Source organism: Pelmatolapia mariae, linkage group LG20, assembly GCF_036321145.2.
Source record: "Pelmatolapia mariae isolate MD_Pm_ZW linkage group LG20, Pm_UMD_F_2, whole genome shotgun sequence".
Taxonomy (NCBI): domain Eukaryota; kingdom Metazoa; phylum Chordata; class Actinopteri; order Cichliformes; family Cichlidae; genus Pelmatolapia; species Pelmatolapia mariae.
In genome coordinates this window covers 31052009-31066774 of record NC_086244.1, presented here as the reverse complement: position 1 = coordinate 31066774, position 14766 = coordinate 31052009, and the positions used below count along the sequence as shown (strand labels likewise).

The 14766-nt window shown below is 40.2% G+C and overlaps 1 protein-coding gene across 8 annotated transcripts in view; it reads right to left on the bottom strand.

Moving 5' to 3' along the window:
• ubr4 (ubiquitin protein ligase E3 component n-recognin 4) overlaps window positions 1-14766 on the bottom strand; it is a 51090-nt gene that overhangs the window by 10742 nt on the left and 25582 nt on the right. For 4 of the 8 annotated variants that reach the window (XM_063464262.1, XM_063464267.1, XM_063464266.1 and 1 more), the window contains 36 exons: window positions 14441-14657; window positions 14029-14245; window positions 13412-13444; window positions 13080-13143; window positions 12824-12958; window positions 11401-11575; window positions 11061-11192; window positions 10729-10850; window positions 10387-10498; window positions 10092-10222; window positions 9265-9442; window positions 8680-8784; window positions 8129-8266; window positions 7576-7744; window positions 7188-7392; window positions 6992-7105; window positions 6539-6748; window positions 6301-6450; window positions 5978-6205; window positions 5665-5743; window positions 5316-5558; window positions 4966-5134; window positions 4675-4819; window positions 4316-4401; window positions 4127-4214; window positions 3618-3811; window positions 3182-3421; window positions 2954-3092; window positions 2706-2831; window positions 2409-2537; window positions 1965-2314; window positions 1638-1728; window positions 1380-1464; window positions 528-655; window positions 280-409; window positions 7-167 (listed from right to left, as the gene is read on the bottom strand). In XM_063464262.1, the coding sequence (XP_063320332.1) occupies window positions 7-167; window positions 280-409; window positions 528-655; window positions 1380-1464; window positions 1638-1728; window positions 1965-2314; window positions 2409-2537; window positions 2706-2831; window positions 2954-3092; window positions 3182-3421; window positions 3618-3811; window positions 4127-4214; window positions 4316-4401; window positions 4675-4819; window positions 4966-5134; window positions 5316-5558; window positions 5665-5743; window positions 5978-6205; window positions 6301-6450; window positions 6539-6748; window positions 6992-7105; window positions 7188-7392; window positions 7576-7744; window positions 8129-8266; window positions 8680-8784; window positions 9265-9442; window positions 10092-10222; window positions 10387-10498; window positions 10729-10850; window positions 11061-11192; window positions 11401-11575; window positions 12824-12958; window positions 13080-13143; window positions 13412-13444; window positions 14029-14245; window positions 14441-14657 (5418 nt within the window). The remainder of the gene's footprint in view (window positions 1-6; window positions 168-279; window positions 410-527; window positions 656-1379; window positions 1465-1637; window positions 1729-1964; window positions 2315-2408; window positions 2538-2705; window positions 2832-2953; window positions 3093-3181; window positions 3422-3617; window positions 3812-4126; window positions 4215-4315; window positions 4402-4674; window positions 4820-4965; window positions 5135-5315; window positions 5559-5664; window positions 5744-5977; window positions 6206-6300; window positions 6451-6538; window positions 6749-6991; window positions 7106-7187; window positions 7393-7575; window positions 7745-8128; window positions 8267-8679; window positions 8785-9264; window positions 9443-10091; window positions 10223-10386; window positions 10499-10728; window positions 10851-11060; window positions 11193-11400; window positions 11576-12823; window positions 12959-13079; window positions 13144-13411; window positions 13445-14028; window positions 14246-14440; window positions 14658-14766) is intronic. The other 4 variants (XM_063464265.1, XM_063464270.1, XM_063464263.1 and 1 more) reach the window with 3 other exon arrangements.

Sequence of the window (14766 nt, the reverse complement as noted above, 5' to 3'; positions counted from 1 at the left end):
TATTACCTGTCGCAGCCAGTTGTTGTGGCTCAGTTTAAGCAGGCGCGGGAAAAGGCCTTCTCCTTTTCTAGACCTCATGAACTGCTTCCACTTCCACACATACTTCTCAAGTAGATACTGTTTCCGTAACTCAGCCTTCCCCTGAGGTTTTGACATCGTTTCCTGACCTGCGATAGACAACAATGAGAAGTTTATCGAGTGCTCCTATTTCATTAAATACAATAAATGAATAAGCCTGTGACACTCAGATAATGTAAACTGTTCAGACACGATACTTACATCTTGCTGGAAGACACTTTTTCCAGGCCTCATAAGATGCTTTGGGATCTTTTTTGAGCCAGAGTTGGGCCTGGGCATGGATTTCATTACTGTAGGGCCTGACTGTAGTCAGAGACTCAATAGCAGCATCCTTTAAACAGAAAACACACATAACTTTGTTAGGTGGCATGATACAACCAAGTGGTAACCGACACAACAGATATGCTTATATTTATCTATTTTAAACATGCAGCAAAAATTTTTTTTACCTTGTTCTTCTTGCTAGTGGGAGCAGGGGGCTTAATCAGCTTTTGCAGGATTCTCAGGCACATCAGTGTGATGTTTTCCACCACTACTGGTGTCTTTATGTTGACAGACATGAGGAACAGGCTGAGGGCTACATATGGGGAAGGAGTGAGGAAAAAACAAAACAAAAGATACAACACTATTAGTCGAAGACTCTTAACTGCTTTAATCCAACAAAACCTCTTTCAAAATAATATTAGAGGAAAAAAGAAGAAGAAGAGCGATAGTTCCAGGTGTCTAATCAACACCACCCTATCTAGACCGAGACTGATTTGGTCAGACAAAAATAACCAAACCAAAAAAAATAAATAAATAAATAAATTGTTCTCTCTCAAAATTTCTGGCCAGGATTGACCGAGCTGCATGAACTGTTTATAAATTTAGAGCATTTATGGCACCTGCTGGGTGTCCCTTAGCCCAGTGGTCCCCAACCCCCGGGTCATCGACCGGTCATTTGGTACTGAGAGTTGAGGCTCGGGTGTGAAATTTATAGTTTTCAGGGTTTCTATCTGTTTTTAGCGTTCCCTGGGTCTTTTTCTGTGTGTTATGAATAAATCTTCTTTTATTTTGGTACTGGTACTGGTTTTATTTTGTTGTATTTATCCGCGACACCTTAAAGGCCGGTCCGTGAAAATATTGTCGGAGATAAACTGGTCCGTGGCGCAAAAAAGGCTGGGGACCGCTGCCTTAGCCATACAAATGATCCATCAATAGAATACATCATATACATATTTTATTTATTTAATTTAATTTATTAATTAATTGTTATAGACAAACAATGCACAACATAATTGAAGTATATTATTAAGGCTTACCACAACGCAACCGTAATTCCCAGCATCCACCCTCTTTTGAAATAGAGTCCGTTAGCAGCAGCATTTCATACTGCAAATTACTAACCTGATGGGGGAAAAACAAAAAAACATAGTGTGTGTATTTTAAAATCTGATCTCTTTATAGTAAAGTTCATAGTCACAGTGACTCTGAAGAAAAACAAAAACAAAAAAAAAACAAAACACAAAAACAATGTGTCTTGGGTTTAAATTATTTTCAGTATGACCTCTGAGACCTACCAAATCAGGATTGGCCCAGTGACCTTTGAGGGCAGCTGACACCTTGGCAATGATCAGATCGTTCATCTGCTGAGTGGCTTCTGGGTGATCTCTGAAGCAAAGGATAGAGAGAGAAGGGAAAAAAAACAAACATGTAAGGATACAGGAGACCAAATGACAACGGAACACCATTATATACAGCGTGTATTAACATAGAAAGTTAAAAAGCAAAAAGCTGAGATTTCAATGTTATGGTTCCAACAACTTACAATACTATCATTGCTTATATGTGGAACTGAAGTCAGGCAATTAATTGTAACATGAAAATATGTGAAGGAAAGGACATACCTAGTAAGGAGACAGACCAGCTGGCGCACCTCCTCCCTCATGGCTGCTGTACCTCGACGCAAGTTATACTCAAACAGCTCACGGATGAGACCCTGAAGGACTAGGATCTGCCGAAGGGCTGGATTGGTGGCCAGTGCGCGGAGCAGTGTGATGCAGTGACCTGTAACAGCTGAGGCACAGCCGTAACACTTGGTTGAGGATGTATGGCCGCAGCCCAGCACAGAGAGAGCGCGGTACTGACTGGCGGTGAAGGTGGGCTGGTGGCTACTGCTGCTCCGAGATGACTTAGTGGCAGCCTCTCTTTGTTGTAGGTCATACTCCAAGAGCTCTTTACGAGATGCAAGCACTTTCTGTAAACAAAGAAGGAAGGGGCACAATTGTATGAGAGCAGGAAGAAAACAAGCGTACAAATATCAGGAAAGTTAACTGCGTTTTCTTCCTAACCTGTATAATCTTGGAGAGTTCATCAAATGAGGTCTTGCAATCTCCACTGTATTCCTGAGCCAGCTGCTGAATGTATCTGTTCACATTAGCAGAGGATGTACCAAGTCCTGCTCCTGCTCCAGTGTCATCCTGAAAGAAATAAAAGACAAGAGAAAATACTGTTAGATAAAACTGTAGAAATAGAGCTAAAATAGAGACTGAAGAAAAACATAAATGATCTCTGCAGCATGTGCAGGTTGCATTAGTACAAGGTGTGCTTATTTAGGTCAAGTGCTCTTTCAGTCCCTCTTGACTGACCTGGGGCTTCTCCGGTGCTGCCTCATTGACTTTAGACAAGAGACTCTCCAACTGAGGCCGGTGACCCATCAGCTGGTGGTAGACCCGGTCAGCTTTGTCCAACAGGGTGTTAATGTTGGTCACAGCCTATGCAAAAAGGGACAAAACATTTTGCAGTCTGACTTTTAGGAATGGTAAGCCTATTTTTAACCAATTCCTTTAAATGCTTTTCTTGTCCTAGAAGAGGCTTCTTTTTTTTTTTTTTTTACCTTTTTCCTGTCTTCCTCATTTTCAATAGGATCCACAGCACAGCATGGTTTAGCATACAGCATGAAGTCAAATCGGGCATATTTGCAGAAACCACAGGCGTTGCACAGGAAGGGGTCTTTTTCGTCATAATTGATAGACCTGAAAAGTGTCAACCATATAGTAAAAATCCAATAAATCTAAAAGTGTCTTCAATTCTTTAAGAACCGCAGAGGAAACATGGGGCTCACCTGCACTTGTGGCACTGATACACATTCTCACCACAGTTGCCACACACACCGGGGTTGGCCGGTACAGAAGCACTGCAGCGTGGACACTGCAGGGTCTCAGTGGAAGCCTGGTAGTTCTCGTAGAAATCGGAAAACTCAATCATCAAGTTGGAAGCGACGATAGGTAAGGGAAGGTCAATCTTCACTTCTGTTTGTCCCGGGGTGAGCTGAACTTTCTTGGCTTTGTGCCAACGAGCAGGCCTAAAAAAAAAAAAAAAAAAAAAAAAAAAAAAAAAAAAAATGACAGTAAAGTTAAGAACTCCTAATTAATGCCAAAAAAGTAAATTAAAATGAAACTTCTGAGTTGATACTACATCTTTGCACCTTAAAATTTTAGTATACCATAATAATATGAAAACTAAAAGCAAGAAAGAACAGAAGCTCTTTGCTGACATACTTATTCTTCAGCTCCACGATCGCCTGGACTGTCCTGTTGTTGTAATAGAGATTGATGGTGCGGACCATTTTGGTGCGTTTGAGGTCACCAATCTTCACTGTGACTTTGCTGATGGTGTGGCTACCAATGAGCTTGACAACCTGTTGTGTGGTCGTATAGCGGGTATCTACTTTGATGGATGACAGTTTTATATTCTGGTGGATGAAAATAAAATTAAAATTAAAACTATGCTTAAAACAATACTGAGAACTGTTTATACCTACGTTTAGAGGATCTTTCTATCAACATAACTGTATTTCATCATTGTTTAACTAACCAGCTCTGTTACACAGTTAATACTAAGAGTTTTACATTTGGCAGTGGGTTTTCAAATTCTGAAACCAATACCATCTCTCTTTAAGCCTTCCCCTCTGAAATTTACTAGTATGTAAAAATTATTTTAATTAGCTTGACTGTCTGTGTACTTTTTAAAAGAATATGCCTGTTCTGTGAGGGTGTGTTTCACTCACGGAGAAGGGAACTTCTGGATTGTTGCACACCAAGCAGGGGTCACTTTCCAGATAAAAGCCATCAAACTCCACTAATCCAGAGAGTGTGCTGCAGAAAAACCACATGTAATTTTATGTAGATGATGCCCAATAGTTGCATTCTCACTGTTATAAGATTGAATGTTTCGATTTCAGTATCTATCGACATACTTGTATATATTGGAGTTGGGGTGATTTGTCAGGATATGGTTCTGTGCTCTCAGGATTTCCACAGCCTTCTGGGAATACTCCTTCAGCTGGAGAAAAAGAAATAAATAAATAAGAGAAACAAAACAATTTCATCTTCTATCATAATCAAAGTGGTGTCTATGGTCTGTAGAGACAAATAAAAACACAAGCATCAGGATATGAACCCTTGTGTAATACTTTAAGGACAAAAACTAACCGTTTAATTGTAAATACTGAATTATTCCTCTTTGAAATGATATAGAAAATAGCCAAACTATAATTTTATTAAAAAAACTGCATGAAATACAGAAAAGGATTTTAAAAAAAGAAAAAAATCTAACCTTTTTCTCAGTTTGAGGGGTTTTGAGTGAGAAGTAACCAAGTAGGTCGACAAACTGGGCAGCTTTACGGCCATATGCAGGAAGCTCTGGCCAGATGGCCCAAGTCAGTTCAAGCAGCAGCTCCTGCTGAGATTTGCTAGAGTTCCTGTGGAAGTACAAACAATATCAGGTTTTCCATACATGTATTCAATGGTTAAAAAAGTGATGCAATAAGCCTTTTAAAGCTTTTGTTAAATAGACTAATTTTTAGACCAAACTACCCATGGTACTAGGTGTATGTTTCTACAATACCTGTAGATATGCAGCGCCAAGCAGTGGGCTTGCCAGCGCACAGCAGATGAGTTCGACTCCAGCAAGAAACAGCGTAGGAACTGAATGAGCGTCTCCTTGTCTGCAAATTTGTTAAGCTGACTGACCAGAGCCATACAAAGCTGATCCTCCTGGCTACCAACACCATCCCCTGTGGTCAGTCGACAAGATACAATTAAATTCAGGATAATCTCATTGACCAATCATTTTACACCACTTTTATATCTTGTTCAGGTTCAAAGGAGCACTGGAGCCAATTTCAGTACCCAATATGTGCTTCTACGCAAGTTGAATTTCTAAGAAGTACAACTAGTCATTTTTTATTTTCTCACCATCTTTTTCTTTCTCTTTGTCTTCTTTTTTGCTCTTTTTACTAGAAGACTTGCTCTGAGAGGACTGAGAGGCTCCTGTCTGTCCAGCACTACCAGACCCTCCGCCTGAGAATGAGGATGAGGTAGAGGAGGAGCTGGCCAGCACCTTGCTGCCACACAGAGCACAGGAGAGGAGCTGCAGCAAAACTGGGGAAACGCCCTCATCCACTAAGAAACTGACTTGGAGCAAGAAGTACAAGACAGCTGTATGGCAAAAAAAGAAAAGCAAAGACACAGAGACATAAATAGTTAGTACTTGTGTAAAACATTTGTTGCTTCAAAAATAAATAAGTAATCACAAACAACTTACAGTCATCCTTCATGCAGAACTTCTGCCAGTTGATTGTCCTTTGAGTGGCAATTTCAGCACAAGCTTTCAGGTGTTCCATCTACAAAAATAAATAAAGCAATTTACAGCAAAGCGTAGCAAAGAAAACAAAAAAATATATATAAACACAAACCAAACAGATTCTAAAACCAATAAATTCAACACAGCACTGCAGCTTACCAAGACACAAAAAAAGGATAAAAATACAAACAAACAAGTTCTAAGTAAACCTGTTTTATACATAATGGATCCAGAGTAATGCAGGAGTGGTACATTGTCTTATCAAGACACTCACCAGATTGATGAGTGTGTCATACTGTAGGGCTGAGCCAGATGAGGCAGTGACCACACCAGCCCGGAGGAAGATGCCCTGTTCCTCTAGAAGCTTTTTGATGCTGCGCACATGAGAGTCAAGAGTGTGCAGGTCTCGTAGCTGACGATATTTTTCCTTTGAGCCGCAAATGAACAGCAACAGTTTTCTGACTTGCCTCCTGACGAATGGTGTCTGTTGTATCATCAGATACTGGGAAAAATTGGTAAAAAAAAATTGAAGAGATCAAATTCTCTCTTTTGGAAAGACAAAAGAACAAAAAAAATAACATTTATATGATGGCTTACTTCAGACAGATAGTAGAACCAGGAATGATCAAATACAGGAGGTGGGATACGTGGGTTGGCGTCAGCAATTTTCTTTATCTGATATGGCAGCCGGAGCACCATTTCAGTCAACAACTGGGAGTAGGCTTCAAACACATCAGCAGCATGCCCCTGATTGCAAAAACAATATATTGAGTTAATGTTAAAATTTGAGAGATATAAATAGTCTTTTCCATTTTTTATGTTGAGATTATCTTACCTTCACATATTGGCGAAGGAAGAAGGGACTCATGTCAGGGGGAGAGGAAGCTGTGTGTGTGCGGAGGAGCTGGCTGGCAGTCACTGGCTCTTCTTCACCCTGTTGGCTCTTCCAAAACTCCAGGAGTGACTTGAGCACTTGGAGGCAGTAATCAATAGAACCCAGGCTGAGCAAGGCGGTTGCTGTGGCATTGGAAATGAGGGAGGATGACTAGAAGACAAAAAGAGGGAAAACAGCTGACTTCAAAATTCATGATGTACAAAGTATAATCAAGTTGTGTGATAGCCATGAAACTGTGAGCTTCATGGCACAAATTATGTTACAGAGAATATTAAACTTGAGCAAAAATGAGATGTGGTGAATGACTGCAATCAATTTTGAGCAGTTGTTGAGAGAGGTGCAAACCAAAAATGTCTGGCTACACACTACATAGTGATTATAGTACAACTGCACCTCAGAGGAAGATTTGGATCCAGACTTTGTTCGAGACATGAAGACACTGAGCAGCCTCATGATGACCAAATGAACTTCATTTATGGAACTACGCTCATTCTTCTTGGAAACATCCTGCAGAGATATAACACGATTCAGTAAAACAAAAATATTCTGAGCCTGATACAAAATGAGGAAAGGACAAAACAGTAGTTACCTTCTTGTGCATGCCAAGCTCGGCAATGAGCTGTGCAAGCAGGTCATCCAAAGCACCTTTATCCTTTTCATCCTCACCGTCAAGGTCAGAGGTCAACATGAGGATAACTTGCATGTAAGGGATAGCTTGGACTCCACCTACATTGTGGAGCTGAGAAAGGTGCTGAAGCAAACGCTCCAGTAGCATAAGACGAACCATGTGCAACCTAATGAAAAACATAATGACATTTTTTACTGGTTAAACTATTAAGCATAAATCACTTTTCATGACAACGTAATAAAAACTATCCATAGATAGTATAAATGAGTCTTCAGCACTCCACATGGCAGATGTTCATTATCATGGAGCCTTAAGTTAACCTAAAATAATCCAAATTCATGAATCTGACCTGTTGCTTGTGTGAATGTCTCCTTCAGTCTCTCCTTCACCTTCTGAGCCTTCACATTCCTGCTGGGCTGTGGTGGTACTAATGGCTCCAGTGCTGGAACTCACGCTGCCTGGACCAGCGGGGTGGCCTTCCGCTGTTGTGTCTCCATACGCACTGCTGCGACCTGACACTGTACAAATGCATGAATGAAAGCAACTAAGCCATATGGAAATCTGGCAATGTAACACAGGGAAGGATTAGGTTTTATTTTAAACGTGAAGAGTCACGTGTGCCCCTCAGGACTTTAAAGCGCAACAAAATGAGGCATGGGAAAAGGGAAGGATAGGAAAGGTGACACACTATATTATAATCCGTAAACTTAGAGCTACCTTTCTCAGAAGGTTATTGGGAATTAGAGAAAATTAATGTCTAAAGAAGTTTAAAGTACTTACTACGGGGCTGAAAAGAATTGGATATAGAAGTTCCTACATATTTGAGATACTACCGCTAATTCGGGGCATGCATATATAATGTTTTTAATATTAAACTGGCCTGTTTTACTTAAATCACCCACCACTGTGCTCCCCTGCTACAGAGTCGATAGCAGAACCTCCACTCTCTGAGCCCACGCTGCCGCCGTGCTCAGCTGGGGAGGTCCGCAATGTGGAACCATCAGTAGCAGCTGTGCTGCCCTCATCATCTGATGCCGGGGCTGAAATCATAGCAATAGCTGTAACAGTAAATACACCGCGGTCATCTGGCCAGGATACATGATCTTAGTTTATACTTGTGCACCAACAATGCAAAGAGCATGCAGTACAATCAAAAATAAGTGCTACTGAACCCATTGTGACCAGTGTGGCATTAAATTACAGGGGTTAATTTGACATTGGCCATCTTACAGATATGAGCAGTACAACTACATGCTGTATCACTGATGAGCTTATGAGCTTCAAGTTAGGATAAAATTATTTAATGATAATAATTTCCTTTTATTTAATTTAAAAATAAAAAGTTATTTTATTTTTGGAACTTTTAAAAAAAGGTTTGTTTAACTGACTTGCAACAGTGACTTTGCAAGCATTAAAACTAGCTTCCAGTTGATCATGAAGATGGTCTTATTACCTGATGCAGTGGTGTCTGACAGGGTGCCAGCATCAAGTGAAGAGGAGCTTGGGGCCTGGCCAGACAGACCTAGACTCTGAAGCCCAAGAGCACTGCTGCTACTGCCTAAAAACGTCAAAAATTGTGTTTAAGGACGGACTTCTAGGAGTGCCCAAACTTCCATTAAAATGTGTCAGGGTAAAACATTAAGTTTTGCAGATCAGAACAATTCCAATAACGTTATCTGGGAAAAAAATTTGTATTTTGTTGAGTAACTTATGAGGGTTTAAATCACTCTGAAGGGTGGCAACTGATATAGCCACCCACACACACACACACACACACACACACACACACACACACACACACACACACACACACACACACACACACACACACACACACACACACACACAGAACAGAAAAGCTTCAAAACAATTATGTAAAAGAAAAATTGTAAGGCTCTATGAATTTCAAGGTTTAAAGAAATTTAGAATAGTTTCAGCATAGACAGGAAAGACTGTAATGCTGAGTAGGACTAGTAATAAGTCACAGTCACACTAGTCACAAAATTATTACTTTATTTAGGATTTTCTGGTCACTTACCCTGTTGATCCTGCTGCAGGCTTAGAGCAATTGCCAACTCTACCATGGTTTCATCATCTGCATCAGGAGGTATGTCAAGCATGGGGGGGAAACCTTCGGCTCCAGCAAGCAGAGCCTCGAGGGGAGATGGATTTCCATTGTTGACATTTTCTGCTGTCTCCAGGACCATAGACTCGGACTGTGAAGCACAAAAAAGGCATGTTTTACCAAATTTTCAACATGCATATGTAATTTATAGATAGCTAAGATTTAAATTTGAAGATGGTCATAAATGCCAAAGAAATGAATATAAGTGGCTTTTAAAAAAAATGTTACTACAGTTTATATTTATTGTCTATGTAGTGTGAGCTCAGAAAAACAATTTAGTCATAATATAAATGAACAGAAGTGAATTAGAAACTTTTTGACATCGTCAGAGCTAGTTAGTTACTTTAAATATATCTTTGCGATGTTACAACATTATTCTCTGCATCCAGAATAATTCAGGAACAGGTAGATCATTTATACTTTTGCGATGAGTGTCTCTAAAACAGTCTAAAAAAATGCTAGTCCAATGTCAGAAACAGCCTACAGCAGGGGTGTCCAACTCCAGGCCTCAAGGGCCGGTATTCTGCAAGTTTTAGATCTCAATCTGGGTCAACACACTTGAATCAAATGATTAGTTCATTACCAGGCCTCTAGAGAACTTCAAGACATGCTGAGGAGGTAATTTAGCCATTTAAATCAGCTGTATTGGATCAAGGACACATCTAAAACCTTCAGGACACTGGCCCTCGAGGCCTGGAGTTGGACACCCCTGGCCTACAGACTGTTGCTCTTTGTCTCACCACCATCTCAAAGTCGCCATGGTCCACTTCATTTTGTTCTTGGCTCTCCTGTCGACCCTCTTCTCCACCAGTCAACACTGATGACTGCATTTTGTCATCTGCATCGTCATCGTCATCATCATCCTTGTCTCCTGATAAAGGAGATCAACCGCAAACATTTAGAGGATCCCTAAAGCCTTGTTAAAATGATAACTAATATGTGAAATCATAATTAATATTGCCCCCAAAAACTATCAAATATTCATGTACATCTAGTAACATTCAATTAATACTTTGAATTAATTAATAAACATACCCATAGGTGTGTTGGAACGTGGGGGAGATGGAAGGGTCACATGGCGTCGCTTGTTTCTTGGTCTAAGCACTCTGATCAGAGCCTGCTTGCAAGAAAAGCTGACAGCAGTGTCCTGTGAATTGTTAAATATAGACTGGTTACCTCATGACTTTGACAGTGATCCATGCAAGAGCTCCTTCTAATTGCCTAAAATCTTTAATATAAGCATGCTGCCTATTATTACCCTTGTAAAGCCATGTAAAAACAAATCTACTGACAAGGTACAAACTACAGTAGTTAAAATGCTGTTCAAGGAGAAGAAGACAAATAAAAATGACTGATCAATAAAACTGATATACTTACAGGACACAGTAACATCTGCATGTAGATTTTGGAGGCTACATTGATGTAATCCAGCTCACATGTGCAGTATGCATGGATGATGTCTACCAAGGCATTTACTGTAGCTTCCACATGAGTTAGACCTTAAATTTAAAATAAATAACTCATTTCCAGACTAGGGTTTCAGAACAGAACACAAATGTACTCGTGCTGTTGGGCATTACAATACGTGTAAATGGTTTACATAAGATTTAAGTGAATCAACATTACTCACAACACATATGTATAAATGCATATACATTTAACAGTAAATGTTATTGCAAAATGTTGGGGACCCACAGGGTGGAACTTACCAGGCAAGCAAGCAGGAGCAAGAAAGGCATTCTTTGGTTTTAGGGCATGGAGCTTCCAGAAGTTATTCATCAGTTGTGCAATAAAATTACAGTTCTCACTATCCACATGCTTTTGTCCATCCTCTGTCACCTCTGAGTTAGTAAGAGAAGAACACCAGTAAGTGTGAGAATTATAAGTCAGTAAACTTCCAAGCTGTTTCATTGTAAGTGAAAAGTATCTTCTTCTGACTTTGACTCCAAATGACAAAAATCAAGTTTATTTGTTATATGCTCACACAAGAATACATAAAAAACATTCTATTCTATGCCAACATTCTTCATAACAAGAAAAGCTTCTTACCCGAGTCATGGTGCAATGATTTTGTTTCTGTGAAATGCACCAAGTTGTTGGGTCTCATGATTGCAATGGAGCGGGCAGTGATCACAAGTCTTTGGAAGACATCAGGGTCTAGCTCTTTCCCTTCCCGGCTGCAACTATTCAGACACTGCACAGCATTGCTCAGCAAGGACTGGTCCTGAGGAGAGCAGAGGGAGGGATAGTGGTTCAAGAGAGTATTAAGGTGTTTGGCTGTTAATGAAAATCAATACAACATTTTTCAGATTATAATGAGCTAAACCAGACCTTCCCAAAGTGGGGGGCGCAAAGCCACTGCAGGGGGGGCGCGACATGTAAAGGAAAAAACAAAACAAAACAAAAAAAACAAAACGCTTGGACACTGCTAGCATGGGGCGCCTCCACAAACGCAAATCAGGAGATCAAGCATTGCTGAATATGTTTCCAAACCAACTTCATTCTAAGTCAAAGACTAGAAAATATGGTGACGCATATCTTCCCTTTGGTTTCACCTGCACAAGTGCCGAGGTAGGTCTCCCCTGCAGAATTGGTTTCCCCTGCGTCGAGAGCACGCGCTGGGCTCTTCAAATCACGGACAAACAGTATCCCACATTCTTGATTTTTAGTTCACAAACACTTGTTGTAATGACTAACTACTCCTGACATGTTGGAGATGTTAGCTCTTTATACAGTAAAGTTACAGTGGGATACAAATAATATCAGGCTGATCCTGCCACGATTTGTTCCCCCTGTTCAAATCACGGACAAACAACATCCAACAGTTGTTTATGTTTTTGAACCCATTTTGCAGAGGGATTGAAAAATGTATTGATAGCAATGTTGAATATTATTACACAGGAAAAAAAACAACTACATGTAAAATAATCACACTGTGACGCCTCTGCCTTTCTAAATGGAGGGACAGTAACTGTGTGTGTATATGTAAGCGTGTAAAACCTGAAGATAGTCAGATTGACAGTATTTTGTCTCTACCTGCTATTCTGCAATTCATCTCATGTAAACAATAACGTGCGCACAGCGTGACGTGAAAAAAGGCACATACCTTTGACGTTGCGTGATTTTAAAAAAATCTCCGTTTTCGGTGATTTGAAACGCCGTTTACGTGTGGACGAAACAGCTGCGTTTTCAAAAATACCCGTGTAGTTTATTTTCTTACTACCTGTAATTTATTGCAGATTACTTGTATTTGCTTAATTGTTTACTAAATGTTTGAGGTGTGAAATAAACCGCAATGGAGCAAAATATGGGTGTGTGTGGTTGGAGGATGTGCGTGCGCGTTCGTATGCGCGCGCGAGGGGGGGGGGGGGGGGGGGCGCGAACATTTTTCTTATAAACAAAGGGGGGCCCAGCAAAAAAAGTTTGGGAACCACTGAGCTAAACATTGTATGAATTTGGCCTCTTTTATTACCTTGTGATTGTGGTAGGCAGTACGGCTTGTGTGCAGACTGGCAAGAAGCCCCTTTGTCTGCTGCTGCACACCTACAGGTGTTGGCATCGACAGAAGTAAAGTTGCCAACTCCAGTGCTGCAGCCTTGTTTTTCTCCTATAGAGTTGACATTAATTAAAAATGCATCCTGAACACAAGCATGTAGATAACAGGGATTCATTTATACAGAACTATGCTTTTAAAAGTCAATAAAAAAATAAAGTCTTCACAGGTTTACCTTTTCACTGGATGAACCAACTGCAAAACAGCTTTCCAAAGCTTCAAGGGAGCTGACCACCAACCTGAAATAGAGAAAGAACATCAATTCTGCATCTCCTGTGAATTATTCTTTAAATAACCAATCATACAGGGGAAAAAGCACTATTATTCTGCTGCTACTCTAAACGCCAAACAAAACTGAGTGCAAGAATAAATGTCAGGGGAAAAATGTTTCTGTTGCTGCACAGGTGTGGAAATGGTGCATGGCATGTTCGGTTGCAGGCAAAGACAAACAAGCTGGCACACATGCACAAAACCATACAAACAAGCAGAGAAAAGGCAGTTACTAACCGGTCCAATGTTGATAAGGACTCAGTTTCACAACTTTTTATTGTAATTTTGGGAGCAAAAGAAAAAGAACAAAAATAAGTGTGAGGATCACGGAAAGAAACAAGTGGAAATAAATGATTCAGTTAAACAAAAGACACATGCAAGAAAAGATGATCACAAGAGCCATGCACTAAAACACACTAAAGAGAGCTCACTGCTGCTGCTCAAATTTCAGGGTTGTGTCCAACAACCCATACTACACAGCTGTATTCAATACATGCTTAGAAAGTGCAGTATGAGTTTAAATAATTAAAAAAAAACCCCATCACATCTATGGTAATATATGTAATGCGCTTTTCACAAAATATACATCTTCACACAAAACTGAGGAACTGTAGATAAAACAATGTTTTAGCAAAATATTTAGTTGTCAAATGAATGGACCAAAAAACAGTTATGATGAAACACTGAACCCGACAAATCTACCGAGAGGTTTTATATAAAAGGTACTTAATAGATGATGGTCAAACTTGCTCATCAGTTCATTAGGAGTGGTTTATTAAACCCTGGGGATTAAAAAGTGTGAATGCCAACAACTTGGGTTGACCTTTTCGCAGCCCAAATTGAAAAGCTCATACCTCTCTAATACAGTGCCACTAGTTGTAGTTGGGGTGGCTATGTCTCCATCAGAGGTCCCATTGCCCTGGTTGAGGCTGGGACTGCAGACATTGTTAACTGAGGCAGATGAGAAGTCTTCTGGTGGATCCTCAGGCCAGCCAAACTGCTCCTTGGTTTTTCCATAGATCTTAATCGAATCAAGCATGGTGACTCCAGCTGGGTCAACGGATGCTCCAACTTAAAAATTAACAAGACAGTGTATTAGAAGATGTATCTAAACAGACTGCAGAATATGACCATATGACCAAATAATATGAACAGGTCAGCTCAAATTATTTAAACACATGTATTGGAATATCAATACAGGTAACAAGAAAAACCATTAAGTAGGAAAAAAAAAAAAGTATAACCACTGCACAGTCTTGATCTTACTAAATATAGACAGCTTCTTGTCAGCCTGCAGGGCCTCCTCTCTCGTGAAGGGGAAGTCAAACCAGCGAGCTCTTGTCAGATTTATCTGCATGGTGCGTCCAAAGACCTCCACATAAGAAGGAGCCCTTTCAATGGCCTGGGTGCCCACCTGAACCCGCATGCCTGTCATCACCATTGAACTGTTGTTGTTTACTGCCTCTACAGTGAACCCTCCAGGCTAGGATGAAGGAAAAGAGAAAGGAAAGCAAAAAGAAACATGACATTTGTTATTTTACATCTTTGTTTCTAGACTACAGCTGAAAAACATGTTCAGAGTAGGTGTCCTC